General features: G+C 44.7%; 1 protein-coding gene across 12 annotated transcripts in view; it reads left to right on the forward strand.

Annotated features, from left to right (window-relative positions):
• DMD (dystrophin) overlaps positions 1-17,988 on the forward strand; it is a 2,510,493-nt gene that overhangs the window by 1,293,468 nt on the left and 1,199,037 nt on the right. For 10 of the 12 annotated variants that reach the window (XM_033949686.1, XM_033949693.1, XM_033949692.1 and 7 more), the window contains 3 exons: positions 8,377-8,556; positions 9,163-9,291; positions 11,804-11,974. In XM_033949686.1, the coding sequence (XP_033805577.1) occupies positions 8,377-8,556; positions 9,163-9,291; positions 11,804-11,974 (480 nt within the window). The remainder of the gene's footprint in view (positions 1-8,376; positions 8,557-9,162; positions 9,292-11,803; positions 11,975-17,988) is intronic. The other 2 variants (XM_033949694.1, XM_033949695.1) reach the window with 1 other exon arrangement.

The raw sequence follows: 17,988 nt of genomic DNA on the forward strand, positions 1-17,988 counted from the left end.
TAGTGGCGAGGGGGGGGAAGATGGAAACATGCTGCTCAACGGTTCTACTGCACAGGGGGATGGGAGGGAGGGAGGGATAGAAAAATGCCAGGTTCTACTGTATGGGGGATGGGGGATAGAAATGGAAAGATGCTGCTCAAGGGTTCTACTGCACAGGGGGGTGGGAGGCAGGCTTCGGGGGGTGGGGGGTGGGACAAAGTCTGGAAGGCAGTGAGGGGGATATAGGAAGGAGGCACTGGGGGCACTAAGGACATAGGAGGCACTGAAGGCACTAAGGACACAGGCTGGAAGCACTGGGGGCACTAAGGACATGGGAAGGAGACACTGGGGCACAAAGGACATAGGAAGGGGTACTAAGGACATGGGAAGGAGGCACTGGGGCACTAAGGACATAGGAGGGGGCACTAAGGACATAGGAGGCACTGAGGGCACTAAGGACATGGGAAGGAGGTACTGGGGGCACTAAGGACACAGGACAGAGGCACTGGGGGCACTAAGGACATAGGAGGGAGGCATTGAGGGCACTAAGGACACAGGATGGAGGCACTGGGGGCACTAAGGACATAGGAGGGAGGCACTGAAGGCACTAAGGACACAGGCTGGAAGCACTGGGGGCACTAAGGACATGGGAAGGAGACACTGGGGCACAAAGGACATAGGAAGGGGTACTAAGGACATGGGAAGGAGGCACTGGGGCACTAAGGACATAGGAGGGGGCACTAAGGACATAGGAGGCACTGAGGGCACTAAGGACATGGGAAGGAGGTACTGGGGGCACTAAGGACACAGGACAGAGGCACTGGGGGCACTAAGGACATAGGAGGGAGGCACTGAAGGCACTAAGGACACAGGCTGGAAGCACTGGGGGCACTAAGGACATGGGAAGGAGACACTGGGGCACAAAGGACATAGGAAGGGGTACTAAGGACATGGGAAGGAGGCACTGGGGCACTAAGGACATAGGAGGGGGCACTAAGGACATAGGAGGCACTGAGGGCACTAAGGACATGGGAAGGAGGTACTGGGGGCACTAAGGACAAAGGACAGAGGCACTGGGGGCACTAAGGACATAGGAGGGAGGCATTGAGGGCACTAAGGACACAGGATGGAGGCACTGGGGGCACTAAGGACATAGAAAGGAGGCATGGGGCACTAAGGACACAGGACAGAGGCAGTGGAGGCAATAAGGACATGGGAGGCACTGAGGGCACTAAGGACATGGGAAGGAGGTACTGGGGGCACTAAGGACACAGGACAGAGGCACTGGGGGCACTAAGGACATAGGAGGGAGGCATTGAGGGCACTAAGGACACAGGATGGAGGCACTGGGGGCACTAAGGACATAGAAAGGAGGCATGGGGCACTAAGGACACAGGACAGAGGCAGTGGAGGCAATAAGGACATGGGAAGGAGGCACAGGGGACACTAAGGACATAGGAGGGAGGCACTGGGGGCACTAAGGACATGGGAAGGAGGCACTGGGGGTACTAAGGACATAGGAGGGAGGCACTGGGGGCACTAAGGACATGGGAAGGAGGCACTGGGGGTACTAAGGACATAGGAGGGAGGCACTGGGGGCACTAAGGACATAGGAGGCATTGAGGGCACTAAGGCCATAGGATGGGACACTATGGACATAGGAAGGGGGCAACAGAGAAATAGAGGCAGGCAGGGGGCCAGGGAGATAGAAAGAATGACAGACAGACAAACATTACTCTAGCACCCGTTAATGTAACGGGCTTAAATACTAGTATAGATATAAAAGATAAGTAAAGAATTTTTAAAAAACTCATCTGCCATTTTGATGCCCCGTCTTCCAGCCTCACAAGGTCCTCTTGCAATTTTTCACCACCCTCTTGTGACTTAACAACTTTCCCCCTCTTTTACAAAGGCGCATTAGCCACTTTAAAACGCTTAGCACACTTTTGTAAAAGGAGCCCTTTATGTCATCAGGAAATTGAGTTCTTCCCATCTCTAGGTCATTGATAAACGTGGTAAACAGCAACGGTGCCAGCACAGAGCCCCGGGGAAAGCTAAGAATCTCGACCGAACGTCTCTGTTCAATGCTTTCCCAACCCTCCCATGAAGCCATCTTTGCCAGCCAGGTCAATAAATTACATATTCACGTAGTTTTAATGCTCAAGAAACCACCTTCCCATTTTTCAAGCACCCCCACCCCCGCCTCTCCACTAACCCCAAGAGAAGTCCTTTGTTAAGACTGTTAAAGTGTCCTGATTTCTTTCTGCTGAGCCCGCAGTGTTTTTCCATTGCCGTGGGGCACATTTACATTTCTGTCAAAAGCCGTTTTATTTCTTTCTGCCTAATAATGCCGATTTATGCTCTTGCCAGAGCTACGATGCCGAGGCTTGTTTGTAGAAATATTTTCTATTACTCCAGCACGGGCTCGTTGGCGGTCATAGAGGCTGACGCTTTGGGGCTGCAGGTCGGTGATTAATGCATTTCCACGGGTTGCTCCTGGTTATCTCTCTCTCTGCCTCCCTGCATCATTATCTTTTTCCCCTCAAATAATACAAAATAAAAAAGCTAGGCAAGCTTATTTAAAATTTCATGGATACCGCTAATGTGCTCCTGAATAACCTACTTTGCGATGCAGTGAACGGTACTTAGTTAAGAGTCCTGGCATCTCCTATAAATAGCAGCATTTTATGGTCTGCCACAGTTTCTGCATGACAGAAAGCATAATTATCAACAATGATACCGTTAGCACAGGCCTCAACAGGGAGACAATGGGCCCAAGTCACCACTGGAGGAAGAAATTTAAAACGACAACAAAAACCAGCTAGCAATAACGAAAAGCAAACGCTTGGTAGATTTGGGGCAACACGCAGGCAAGGATTATTCCCAGCCCAAAGTAAAAATGCAGAGGATGCTCTAATCCAGGGGTTCTCAGGATTTCCCCAATGAATATGCATGAGATCAATTTGCCTATAATGGATTTCCCCAATGAATATGCATGAGATCAATTTGCCTACAATGGATTTCCCAAATGAATATGCATGAGATCTTCAGGATTTCCCCAATGAATATGCATGAGCTATATTTGCATACAATAGATTTTCCAAATGAATATGCATGAGATCTATTTGCCTACAATGGATTTCTCAAATGAATATGCATGAGATCTTCAGGATTTCCTCAATGAATATGCTTGAGATCTATTTGCATACAATGGATTTCCCAAATGAATATGCATGAGATGTATTTGCATACAACAGAAGCAGTGCATGCAAATAGATCTCATGCAAATTTATTGGAGAAATCTTGAAAACTCGACTGGATTGTGTCCCTTGAAGCCCGACATTGGGCAACCCTGCTCTATACGGTTCATTAACCCTACCCCCACCCCCCTCCTTTTGATGTCTGGTCACATCCTGTGACCAACCAGGCTCCACATCCACTTTAGTCCCCTTTAAAAACCTAAAGAAGATCAGTGCTGGGGTCAGAAAACCCATCAAAAGCTTCCCTGCTTATCAGTATATGAGCCCCACCCAAACCTACCTGTACATAGCCTGGGACCTGGCTCTCTTGGGCTCCCCCACTGGCTATTCTGCATATTGCTGAATTTTCTAATTGTGTGTATATGAAAAATGGATGGAAGAAATTGCATTACAATTAGTATTATTATTATGGTGGTGGAGTCAGGGGCAGAGTTTGGGCGGGTCTGGGGTGGAGTTTGGGGCAGAGTTTGGGCGGGTGTACTCGGTTGGTATATGTTAGGCTTAGGGAGTACTTGGCTTGAAAAGGTTGAGCAACACTGCTCGAGAGGAGGGACAGGGGAGATATGATACAGCCGTTGAAATACTTAAAAGTTATTAATAGAGAAACAAATCTTTTCCAGAGAAAGGAAAATGATAAAACTAGAGGGCATGAATTGAGGCTGCGGGGTTGCAGACTTAGAAGTAATGTTAGGAAATTTTTTTTCATGGAGAGGATAGTGGATGCCTCCTGCCGAGGGAGGAGGTGGAGATGAAAATGTTGACAGAATTCAAACGATCCTGCACGGCCTGTGTCCCATATATAGTGATTTGGTTTGGGATGAGCTGGGGAGGGCTTTGATAGAAGCTCCAGTGACAGGATGATTAGGATAGGCTGGAGTGGACTTCGAGGGCATCTCCAGCAGTGGGAACCTAAAGACCTCTATGGTCTATTGCCCAGAAATATTAAAGAATGTAGAATAAGTGTGAATATTGGGCAGACCGGATGGACAGCTGTCATTTACAATGTTGATCCCAGGCTGTCTTTGGTGGTGTAATATGTATTTTATGAAAGGCTTAGTGATTTTTCTGCCTCTTATAAAATATTGCCCTGCACCTTAACTGCTACAGTGGTGGAGGTGGGTTTGATTTGGCCCCAACAGAAATATTGAAATACCCTCTCACCCCATAACGCCATCTCTCCCAAGGTAGTGGGGACCAGAAGGGGAGAGGTGGAGAAACCCCTTCAAAGATCTAATAAACAAACCTTGCAAAAAGCAAATCAATTCCAGACCTATATAGAAAGCCTTATCATTGCAATGCAAATAGTAACTGACATTTTACAATTAATAAATTCAGAAAATAGACGTATTCCTGCTATCATCCAATGCTTCCAGACTAGCCTTTCTCCGCCAATTTGAATCTTGGAGTTCACCCATATAGATTGACTTGTAGATTTGTAAATTGGAATAGTTGTTAAATTGCTTACATACTGTAAAGTTTTCCATGTGTCGGCTAGTATTGTCCTTACTGTTTGATATTGAGCACCTGGCACAGACGCAATGGAGACATGAGTTGCCATTCTATCCATAACCAGTCTGGGAGTTTTCCTATGAGTTCTGGGAGGATCCAATACATACCATGGCGCAAAATATAGACTTGATGGTACCTATAAAAATTTGGAAAATTTACCCCTCCCTCTGAAATTGATCTCTGTAAGGATACCAATGTAAGGATGATGTTATTTCTAATGGTGCTATGCTTGAATTTTCACAGTTGCAGCATAAGTTTGGACTTAATAAATCAGAAAGTTTTAGATGGTTGCAACTGAAGCATGCCATTCAGGCGGGGTTCCCTGATTGGAAAAACCTTAATAATCATTATAGTATGGGGTTTGTTTGTTTTCAGACAGACTTCTTGGGTCACCAGGCCGCCCAGTGGTATAAAATATTAAGTGGATTTACTAAAAAGAAATTAAAAACTGGTTTAAGAGATATTTGGAGCATTGAGATTAAGCATGAAATTACTGCATTTCAATGGCCACGAATTTGGTCTTGGAGGATGAAATGTACGGTGTCTGCATCTATGAGACAAACTTGGTTTTTTCTGTTACATAGAGCGTTATGGACCCCTGTTAGGTTGCAAAAATTAGATAGTTTTTTGTCTAATAGATGCTGGCATTGTCATCTAGAAGTAGGAACTTTAGATCATTTATTGTTTCATTGCCCATATATTATGAATTTTTGGAAATCAATTTGGGACCAAATTAATAATTTATTAGATAACCCAGTGGCATTATCCTATGATACTGTGATATTTGGTATGGAAATGAGAGCAAAAAGTCAGATTTCTGCGAACAACAATAAATTATTACTAATAATGACTGAGGTTGCCATTCAGCAAATTACATATAATTGGAAGGATTGGAAGAGATTAAATTATAACTTTTGGTGGAATTCTTTATGCCATATCTATAAAATGGAAAGATTTATTGCTTTACAAAGGGGATACTTTAAGAAATTTCAGGATGTGTGGAAACCATTAACAAAATATTGTAAGGATTAAGTAAAATTATTTCCCTTTTAATTATCAGTTCAGGATATAGGGAGGGGGTATTTTTCTTATTACATATATTATATAATAATGGAAGATATGGATGGGAGGGATGGGAAAGAGGAAGGGATAAAATTTATATAATGTACCAATGATTGTTTATAAGTGATATATTTATTGTTACTGTGAATGAATATATTTTACACTTAATGTAATTTTGAAAATGAATAAAGAATATAAAAAAAATAATAATAAAGATTAAAAGCGTCTCTAAAAAAAAAAATAATAAATTCAGAAAATTAAACACCTTTTTTGTCTACTTTTGCTGTTTCTCTTTTCTGCTTTTCTCAGGTCTCTTTCCAGGGTCTCCTGTCATTGTCCTTTCTCTTTTCTGTCCATTATCCATCTTTTGTCCTTGTCCTTATTTTCTATAATATTTAAAATCTTATCAGCTATATTTCCAGGGATTACACTCAGTGTCTTTTAATATCTGTTTCTCTCCTTATTTTCAGCACTTGCCCTCTCAGTGTCCCTATCCCTTCCCTGTGTCCAGCACCTATTCTCTGTGTCCCTTTCCCTCCACTTATCCAGGTTCTCTCCTTCTCCTTCCATACTCCCCTCTCCCAGTCCCATCCCTAGCTGAAATCTCACCCTTATGCTGATTTCGTACACTTCAAATTCCTGCTAACCTCTTTCCAATCTGCCCTTTCACTAGTGAAACAAGACTACTGCACCCACTTGACTGATTCTCTTGGATCCAACCCTCGCCGACTCTTTGCCACGCTCAACTCTACTCAAAGTTCCCTCATCTCCGACTCCTCCTTCGCTTTCTCCCCAGACTATGACTGAGTACTTCCATGACAAGGTTCATAAGGTTAACCTTGAGTTCTTGACCAAATCACCTTCATTTCTCCCTCCACCCATCCCACTGCTGACCCTCCATCAACCCCTGCCGCTTTTTCTTCCTTCTCTGAAATCACTGAAGAGGAAACTGCACGTTTTCTCTCCTCCAAACTCACTACCTGTTACTCTGATCCCATCCCCACTCATCTACTGATCACATCTCTCCTTCTGTCATCCCCCTCTATCTACCATATCCTCATCCTATCACTCTCCACTGTGACTGTTCCTGACCCCTTTAAACATACTGTAGTTACGCCACTTACAAAAACATCACTGAACACTACCTGCCCCTCTAATTATCACCTCGTCTCTCTCTTCCCCTTCTTATCCAAACTACTTAAATATGCTGTTTACCATCGTTGTCTTGACTTTCTTTCATCTCAAGTTAAACTTGACCCGCTTCAGTCGGGCTTTTGCCATATTCATTCAAATGAAACTGCCCTTGCTAGTCGCCAATGACCTGCTCCTGACCAAATCCAAAGGCCTTTATTCTGTCCTCATCTTCCTTGATCTATCTGCGGCATTTGACATTGTGGATGCTGTCCTTGCTTGGCATCCAGGGTTCTATCTCATGGTTTTCCTCCTATCTCTCCCATTGCAATTTTGACGTAAACTCTGAAGGATCCTCCTCTGCTGCCATTCCGCTATCCATCAGTGTACCTCAGGGCTCTTCCTGGGACTTCTTCTTTTCTCTAGCTACTCTAATCTCCTCCCACGGCTTCAAGTACTACCTGTATGCTGAGGACTCAAATCTACCTCTCTACGCCTGAAATTTCTATGGAAATCCAGGCCCAAGTCTCATCCTGCCTCTCTGACATTGCTGCCTTGGTGTCTCGCCACCATCTAAAATTAAACATGTTCAAGACAGAACTCCTTATCTTTCCTCCTAAAAAATCCCACCTCTCCCCTTCCTCTGTTCTCTATTTCAGTAGATAATGCTCTCTTGCTCCCTGTCTTGTCAACATACAACCTTGGGGCCATCTTTAACTCATCTCTTTCCTTTTCTTTGCATATCCAACCGATCACCAAAACTTGTTTCTTTCTCTACAACATTGCTAAAATCTGGCCTTTCCATTCTGAGCACACTACCAAGACCTTCATGCTCTCATCACCTCTCGCAAGTCTTCCACTAACCCATCTCTTTCCCCTTCACTCTTTTCAGAATTGTGATGCGTACCTTGTATTCCGCCAGTGTTGTTACCCCTCTCCTCAAGTCGCTTCACTGGCTCCCTGTCTGTTTCTACAATTGTATGCACTCTGCAGATCTTCAGTATCTCTCCTCTCCCTATACTCTACCCCCAGGAACTCCGTTCTCTTGTCTCTACCCTTCTCCTCCTCTGCCAACTCCTGATCCCATCCCTTCTACCTTGCTGTGCCATATGCCTGGAACAACCTACCTGATTCAATATGCTGGGCATTCATCCAGGCTGAAAGCCCACTTTTTTGAAGCTGCGTTTAAATGTTAACCCACATCTGTTGGCATTTCCTCTATAGCCCTATACCCAATCAGCCTCAACGGTCCCCTTGTAATGTCCTATTTGAGCAGCATGTATAGATTCACCCTTTCTGTCCTGTGTGTCTGTCATAATTAGAGTGTAAGCTCTTTCGAGCAGGGACTGCCTCTTGCACATTTAATGTACAACGCTGTAGAAATAGTAGTGGTATGTAGATGTGTTTGCAATCTCATTGAGTGTGTTTTGTGCAGGCCACCCAGAAGGAGGTGGAGAAGCGCCAGCATCAGCTGAAAAGTGCCACCGAGCTGGGGGAGGCACTGAAGGTGGTGCTAGGCGGGAAGGAGAGTCTTGTGGACGATAAACTCAGTCTCCTGAACAGCAACTGGATAGCAGTGACGTCAAGAGCCGAGGAATGGTTCAACTTGTTATTGGTGAGGAAACTGTCCTTGTATTTCATGCACGTGGGGGTAATGCCTGCCTGGTGCCTAGGTGCGCCCACTCATAAAATACACACCTATTTACAGCATAGCGCTTAGCTGGCCTTTAGCTCATGATTCTATAAATGACGCTTAAAGCATAGGCGCCAAGTAAGGCATGTCAATCTTTAGTCAGATTCTTTTTATACATTCGTACCTAGTGATGCATAAAGTACACTTAGGCGCCCGTAGGCGTTCTAACCGTAGGCACGCCCTATCTATGCCAGGGTTTTCTTGGCTTCAATTCCAGCGCCTATGTCCGAAACAGGCGCCTACATGCCAAGCATGGCCATGATACACCCCCTAATCACGCCTGCTTTCTGCCTAATGAGTTAGGCACCTACCGCCCAAATTAATATTAATTTGAGACAATTATGAGGCGCTGACTGTGCCAATTAAGTTTTTTAAAATAATTAAGTTAGGTGCCTAGATCACTGATTCAAACGAGTCTCTAGAAATGCAAGCCATGAGCCGACCTATCTGATGGAAACTCGGAAGAATAGTCAGTTTACAACATAGCATCAAACCAGTTCTTGAAAGTTTGAATTTTCCCTCCTGCAGAAATACCAGCAGGAGATGGAAGCGTTCGACCAAGGTGCAGCCAATATTACAACCTGGATGTACCGTACAGAAATCCTACTGGATGAGTCGGAGAAGCAGAAGCCTCAAAAGAAAGAAGACAATCTCAAGGTAGCTGAAACACTTTGTATGTGATGTAAAATGAGGTGTTTTTGAGCCCAAGAAATGAAATAGTAAAGGACAGTCCCGACTTAATAGTCCAATAATAGCATTTTCATCCTTTCTATAGACCAGTGGTTCCCAACCCTGTCCTGAAGGACCACCAGGCCAGTCGGGTTTTCGGGACAGCCCTAATGAATATACATGAGAGAGATTTGCATATAATGGAGGTGACAGGCATGCAAATCTGCCCCATGCATATTCATTAGGGCTGTCCCCAAAAACCGACTGGCCTGGTGGGTCTTACAGGACAGGGTTGGGAACCACTGCTATAGAAGACCTTAAAACAGGGGTAGGGAACTCTGGTCCTCGAGAGCCGTATTCCAGTCGAGTTTTCAGGATTTCCCCAATAAATATGCATTGAAAGCACTGCTTGCAAATAGATCTCATGCATATTCATTGGGGAAATCCTGAAAACCCGACTGGAATACGGCTCTCGAGGACCGGAGTTTCCTACCCCTGCCTTAAAACATCTTTGCCTTGCAAATGTCTTCTTTTTCTCTTAGAAGAACGCTGTAGAAAAGTCCAAATATTTTCGGGGAATGAAGAGTGGGTATAGATAAGCTGCCTTTTAACATGTGGGGCTCTGAATATTCATACACAGCATTACAGAAGCCTGGCTTTCCATACACTCTAGGCCAGGGGTGGGCAACTCCGCTCCTCAAGGGCTGGAATCCAATCGGGTTTTCAGGATTTCCCCAATAAATATGCAGTGAAAGCAGTGCATGCAAATAGATTTCGTGCATATTCATTGGGAAAATCCTGAAAACCCGAATGGATTCTGGCCCTTGAGGACCGGAGTTGCCCATGTCTGCTCTAGACTCTTGAGCAGTCTGGTCCATTATAGTCTACAACTGAGCTGCTTCTCCATGCCTTCATCAAAGCTCTGTTTTATTTTGGCCATAAGCATGTTTTAACTAGACTCCTGTCCAGTTAAACCGCGCTGAGTAGGCCAACAGATATTTGTTAGCACTTAGCCAGGCAGTGCCACTGAATCTTGACTCTGACCATCACAACCGTGTCTTGGTAGTGCCAGGGTGGTCTGAGAGCAGAGTCCAAGAGGAGACTGGCTATAATCAGTGCTGGTGCCTGCATAGCTAAATATTCCGATGAAACAACACAAAAAAACAGTGCTATCTTTGCCTACTTAGCTATGCGGGTGCCAATTCTGAGTTTCAGTCAGTACCCGCATAACTTCTGAGTCACTGGCTGGCCTTAGATTTTCAATGCCAGTGCCATAAAAACATAAGAACTGCCATACTGGGACAGACCAAAGGTCCATCAAGCCCAGTTTCCTGTTTCCAACAGTGGCCAACCCATGTCCCAAGCAACTAGCAGAAACCCAAAGAGTAGCAACATTCCAGAGTTGAGGTTGTGATGTCATAATGCCTCATTCCACTAATGCCTAAGAGCCAAACTTATCAGTGATGTCACAATGGCTCGATTGTCCTATACTTGACTCACATAAGAACTGTTGTAGGACAGACCAAAGGTCCATCAAGCCCAGTTTCCTGTTTCCAACAGTGGCCAACCCATGTCCCAAGCAACTAGCAGAAACCCAAAGAGTAGCAACATTCCAGAGTTGAGGTTGTGATGTCATAATGCCTCATTCAACCAATGCCTAAAAGCCAAACTTATCAGTGATGTCACAATAGTTCGATTGTCCTGTACTTGACTCACATAAGAACTGTTGTAGGACAAACCAAAGGTCCATCAAGCCCAGTATCCTGTGTCCAAGAGTGGCCAACCCAGGTCCCAAGTACCTAGCTAAATCCCAAGTAGTAAACAGTGTATATTTACAGGTTGAATATAGGTACCATAATTCCTTCATGTTAACACATAGTACTTCTGGAGAAACATTTGGCCAGCCGTGTCATAGCATTAGAAACATAAGTCAACCAATTCTCAGCAAATTAATTGTGCATAGTATCATTTTTGACACGCAACCAAAACTGGCTGCTCCAAGAAGACCCAGGGAAGCGTGGGAAAGAGCCTTATGGGAGGTTGTCCATATAGGATGCTGGCACTGCTGCAAGCTGCAGGTACTGGCGATGTAGATTGGAGCAGGGCACTCAATGGGGCTGACATTTTCATTTTCTTCTTGCAACTGTCATTCATGGGGCACCTAATTAACGAGCATGGCCCTTCAGAAACTGTCACCAAAGGACTCTGCCCAAGCACTGTGATCCTCTCCACCAGGCATGCCTGTGATTTCACAAGCCTCAGAGTATTTAAATATCCCGGAACACTGCAGGCCGCTTCCACTCTCTTTCATTTTGCCTTCCTCACATAATCCACATGCTAAAGATGAATAAACTCACTGTTTTTCAGAGCTCTGCTAACATACTTCTTTCTCACACCAGGAAACTGGTACCTCGAATGTTTGCATTACCATTCTGCATGCTCTCTTTTCCTCTACTTTGACCATTAACTCGGGGCCCTATCTCTTGCTCACGGACTGTAGCGCTTAAAGGCTGAGCTGAATGACATGCACCCCAAGGCAGATGCTGTGCGCAATCAGGCTCTAGAACTCATGACAAACCGTGGGGATCACTGCAAAGAAGTAGTACAACCCAAACTCTCGGAATTCAACCAGCGGTTTGCGGCCATATCTCAAAGAATCCAGATTGGCAAGGTAGGAGGAGCTGTCCACAGGAAACTAGTGCTGAAAAGTGTGTGTGTGTGTGTGTGGGCTTATGAACAGTTACTATGCATTTTGGACCTGAAAGTCAGCCAGCAGTGGCTGTGCTTTTCCTGCTTGCCACTGGCTTTAAACCTAGATATTTAATGTTGGGAGCAATTTATGGTGACCAGCTTTAAATATCTAGTCTTTTTTTTTAACCATTAAAAAGTTAACTAGTTATGCCGATATTCAACGCTAAACAGTTAATTTTTTTAGCAGTTAAAGATAAGATAGGACAGCAGTTTATGTGGTCCTATTTGGCTGCTAAACATCGCTGGTTGGGCACTGAATACCGTCTAAGTCACATCATATATCCAGGTGGCGGCTAGTCACCAGGGTCCGGATTCTCTTTATGGCACCATATAATGAATCGCACCTCCGGGGAAGACCTCATGGTTTTCCGGGCCCACATTTCCGGCGCCTATCTTTGCCGTGAATGACGCCTAGGTAGGTGCTTTATGATGCCTAATGCCATTTCTGGCGTTAGCCATGCCTACAATGGTGTTAAGTGTTGTAAAGGCGTGATTCTGGTGTCTGTTATGTAGGTGCCGATGGCGCTTTAACTTTGTTGGGGGGGGGCTTGCTAAGGCATTTGTCAATTAACTTAGGCCTACCGGTGCCTAAGTTTAAGCGCTGTTTCTAGAAAGTCCCCCTAACTGCGGATATTTGGCAGGAGATAACTGGTTATCTCCCACCACATATCTGTGGTTAGGCACTATGATGCTGTTTCTAGCTGGATGAATAACTCTGAATATTGACCAGAGTCTGCCCAATGTTCAAAGCAACTGAAGTGGGCAAGAGAGGCTCCAGACCACTTAAATCACCCACTGCAGCCCAGTCGCTGACAGTCAGCAGAACCGAACTAGACAGAACCGCTGAATAGCAGGTCAACATGACCCTTTTTGTGCCAAGCTCCACAGGGGCAAAGAAGGGGATGGAGTCACGAAGAAGGCAACAGTTGTGTGGGTCCTGGCAACTTTTGGTGCTGGCAACCACACGGTTAAGTGGGTAAGACCTTATTCCAAACCCATCTGTTTACACTGGCCTTTGAGTCTTAGACTTGAGAGATGCTTTCGTGAACCAGTTAGTCAAGAGCTTTTAAGAACATAAGAATAGCCTTATTGGGTCAGAACAATGGTCAATCAAGCCCAGTAGCCTGTTCTCGCGGTGGCCAATCCAGGTCACTAGTACCTGGCCAAAACCCAAAGAGCAACAACATTCCAAGCAGAATCCCAGAGAGTAACAAGATTCTAGAATCCCAAAGAGTAACAAGATTCTAGAATCCCAAAGAGTAACAAGATTCTAGAATCTCAAAGAGTAGCAACATTCCATACAGAATCTCAAAGAATAGCAAGATTCCGGAATCCCAGAGAGTAACAAGATTCTAGAACTCCAAAGAGTAGCAGCATTCCATACAGAATCTCAAAGAATAGCAAGATTCCGGAATCCCAGAGAGTAACAAGATTCTAGAACTCCAAAGAGTAGCAGCATTCCATACAGAATCTCAAAGAATAGCAAGATTCCGGAATCCCAGAGAGTAACAAGATTCTAGAACCCCAAAGAGTAGCAACATTCCATCCAGAATCTCAAAGAAAAGCAAGATTCCGGAATCCCAGAGAGTAACAAGATTCTAGAATCCCCAGAGTAGCAACATTCCATCCAGAATCTCAAAGAAAAGCAAGATTCCGGAATCCCAGAGAGTAACAAGATTCTAGAACTCCAAAGAGTAGCAGCATTCCATACAGAATCTCAAAGAATAGCAAGATTCCGGAATCCCAGAGAGTAACAAGATTCTAGAACCCCAAAGAGTAGCAACATTCCATACAGAATCTCAAAGAGTAGCAACATTCCATACAGAATCTCAAAGAATAGCAAGATTCCAGAATCCCAGAGAGTAACAACATTCCATGCTACTGATCGAGGGCAAGCAGTGGCTTCCCTCATGTCTTTCTCAATAACAGACTATGGACTATTTACTTTTCCTCCAGGAACTTGTCCATACCTGTCTTAAAACCATGTGACTGTCCTATTTTAACATAATTCCATTTCTCTTTCCTTTATGTCTCTTTCTGGGGGGGGGGGGGGGTTATTGTGAACCTCCTGCCTTTGTTCATCAAAGAAGGCAGTAAAGTAAGTTTACAGATCCCCTTCCTTCCTTCACCCCCGGAAGCACACAAAGTCCCTTTTTATCCATCCCCCTTTCAGAAGCAGATTTGGAAAGAGACACCCCCCAGCCTCACCAAGACCCAGATCCACTCAGAAGCCCCTCCACCCTCTCAAGTAGTGCCATAAGAGACTGTGGCAGGATTTTCATGAGGTAGCCACAAGGGGCAGTAACCAGTGGGACTTGCTTTTTCCCCCAATGGACCACCAGGGACTTCAGCTAGGCCTCGAGTTTCTTTCCTGAGTGGGGGGTGTTGAGTGAGGGTTTAGACCTTGGGGAGATGGAGGAGGGACTCTCTCGCCATGTCAGGAGATTGGTTGGGGGGGGGGGGGGTGTTTTGCCACATGAGGGAGTCTCTTGCTTCTGTGTCATTATAAGTGTTGTATTTGGGCTCTGGGAGCTTCCTAAGCTCCACCTGTGTGAGTCAGTCCTGGATTTTCAATTCAAGTGCTCGTAAAGCTCAATCTGCTCACAGCATTCAGCATTTTAAAAGACGCTGACGACCATGAGCTAAATATTGACTGGAGTATTAACAGGAAAATAATATATGATCACTTTCGAAGACTCAGCGACTTTCGAATTCTGTAAGGATTAAAAACATTGTTTATATTAATTGATTCCTTTATTTACCAACAGAGGGTGTTTTACTGCTCTGAGTTGTTTGCAAATTCTGAGCTAAATGTGTAAATTTTAGTAACTACGTCCTAAAGATCTTTAGGTCATGCTAGCAGATTCAGTCATATGCCATTTTAAGGTGTTGTTGGTTATATCTAGATCCTTTTTTTTACCCAGTGCCTGGTTGATCATTTCATTCACGAACTCCTCCCAAAACTTTATGCTCAGCATGAACATTTTTTAGTTATCCCTTCCCACCCCCAATAGAAACAGCGAAACATGACGGCAGATAAAAGCCAAATGGCCCATCCGCAGCATCCACTATCTCCTCCTCTCCCTATTGGCTAAGGCTCTTAACATTTGCATCTCCTCTTCTTATTGGCTAAGGCTCTTTACTCTTGCATTGTGATGTCATAGAACTTTATGGTTATAGAAAAATAGAAACATGATGGCAGATAAAAGCCAAATGGCCCATCTATAGCATCCATTATCTCCTCCTCTCCCTATTGGCTAAGGCTCTTAACATTTGCATCTCCTCTTCCTATTGGCTAAGACTCTTTACACCTGCATTGTGAGGTCATAGAGCATTATGCTTATAGAACCAGAGAAACATGATGGCAGATAAAGGCCCATCCAGTCTGCCCATCCACGACATCCACTATCTCTTCCTCGTCTCGTGTTATGCATGTAAACAGTTGTTGACCTGCCTAAAATGTTGTATGAACTGCCAGTTCTCAGTGTTACCACTCTGTTTGGATTTTCAGAATATCCGTAATGAAAATGCATGAGATAGATTTGTATGAAGACAAAGCATTGTGCATATAAATCTAACTCGTGCATATTCATAAGAACATAACATTAGCTATACTGGATCAGACCAAAGGTCCATCAATCCCAGTATCCTGTTTCCAACAGTGGCCAACCCAGGTCCCAAGGAGTATAACAAATTTTATGCTGCTTATCCTAGGAATAAGTAGTGGATTTCTCCAAGCCATCTCAATAATGACCTATGGATTTATCCAAGCCTTTTTTTAAACCCTGCTAAGCTAACTGATTGTGATGTAGCAGCTATGAACAACTTTGTATCATCAGCAAATTTAATTATGTCACTAGTTATTCCCATCTCTAGATCATTGATAAATAGGTTAAAAAGCAGAAGTCCCAGCACAGACCCCTAAGGAACCCATTTATAAGTGATGTAACCAAAGTCAACCTTTAGAAATTTGACTTCCGACCGGCATCAAGCACCTGCTTTGGTTCCTCTAACTGGTGTTCAGTCACCATGAAGTCTGTGAAGGAGCTGATAGCGTGAGCTGCCGTGGCAGTGATATTGCCGTTGAGGTCTAAGTAACGTTCCAACCGGCCAGCTCTAATTGCGATGCTCCACCTGTTTCTGTGCCATTACTGCACGCGAAGCAGGCTCGTAATTGATTCTGCTCCTTGAGGGGTAAAAGTTTAACTGGTGTACTGTACTGACAATTATAGGTGAAAGCAAATCTAGTGTTTGCAAGCTTTTCTGAAGTGGTCTTAATACCAAGCACCTGAAAAGCTGCCTTAAGTGCAATCGGTATCTAATGAGATTAAATGATGTGTCTCAAGTTCATAGAGCTAAACCTAGGGAAAATGAGTCTGTGTTTTTATCATTTGAGGAGTTAGCGTCGAATGGAGTTTGAGAATCCACTTATGGATTTATTGTGACTTGCGGTCATGCATCGATGCTTCTGTGCGGCGCGGGTGAAAATTAAACAAAGGGAAGGCTGCTTTTTCCTGGAGTGGCCTCGAGATATGTTAAATTCAGAATTAAGGGAGAACTGTGGAAGCATTATCGTTGCTGTCTTCAGCTGTAGATGGGTTTGCAGAACGTCTGCAGTGGGCTGATTACGGTCTTGTCTTTTTAGGAAGCAAACTGCTTTGCTAGCACCTGTGCCCAGGTTCATTCCCGGCTGCATTTCTATAGGGTTGAAGAAATCGCTTAATGGGCATCGGGAAAGGGGGACTTGATATGCTGCTTTTTCTGTGTAGTTACAATCAAAGTGGTTTATGTATTATGTACAGATACTTATTTTGCACCTGGAGCGATGAAGTGTTAAGTGACTTGCCCAGAGTCACAAGGAGCTGCAGTGGGAATCGAACTCACAACCTCAGGGTGCGGAGGGAGCTGCTCCAACCACTAGGCCACCCCTCCACGCCTAGCGGCCTATGTTGCTAACTTCTCCCCTTAGTGTGAAAAGTTTCAGCCTCTGGTAACCAGAACTAAGATTGTGATGTCATAATGCCTTATTCCACCAATAAGAGTCAACCTCATCAGTGATGTCACAATAGCTTGATTGTAAAGGACTTGCTCTCCTGCTTTTTCCGTGTGGTTACAATCAAAGCAGTTTACATCTTTTTGACAGGTATTTATTTTTGTACCTGGAGCAATGAAGTGTTAAGTGACTTGCCCAGGGCCACAAGGAGCTGCAGCGGGAATTGAACTCACAACCTCAGGGTGCGGAGGCAGCTGCTCCAACCACTGGGCTACTCTTCCACTTAGGGTGATGGGTGCCCTTTTTCTGACAACTGGTTTCTAGTTTTTAGTTCCTGAAGCTTGTAGGAGCCAAAATGAGTGAACATAGCAATCTGGTAAGGGGTGAGTGAGGCATTTACGATGGGTCCTTAACACCTTCAGTGTGGTGCATATCCTTCTGGGGTCCTATCGTATTCCTTTCACATGTCATAGTCTCTCTCATCAGATCTTACCCTCCTTTTTATACACTCTTTTGGTCCCCTATAAGTCACAGAGAGCCCTGCGCTCTTCACAACAACAGTTCCTAGTTGTCCCTTCATTTCGACAATTTTTCCTTGACTTCCACAGGAGCTCCTCATTTTCCGTCACGGCTCCCACTTTCCGGAACTCTTTGGGCTCCTTTTACTAAGCTGCGAGAGCGGTTTTAGCATTGAGCCGGCATTAGTTCTAGCCGTGTAGCGTGGGTTTAGCGCGCGCTAAAAATGCTATCGCAGCTTGGTAAAAGGAGCCCTTTGCCTTGCTATCTCCGTTCTCAAAGATCCCTTAAAGGCAAACGAGTTCTCATTGGATTTCTGTTCTTAACTTCCCGCAGCCTTCCCTGCCGTGTTGTTCTTCTCTTCCCCTCCCCCAACCTTTTTCTTTTTATTGCAACCTACCTATCCCTTTTTTTCTCCTTCTGTT

The sequence above is a fragment of the Geotrypetes seraphini genome, chromosome 6, assembly GCF_902459505.1.
Source record: "Geotrypetes seraphini chromosome 6, aGeoSer1.1, whole genome shotgun sequence".
NCBI lineage: Eukaryota > Metazoa > Chordata > Amphibia > Gymnophiona > Dermophiidae > Geotrypetes > Geotrypetes seraphini.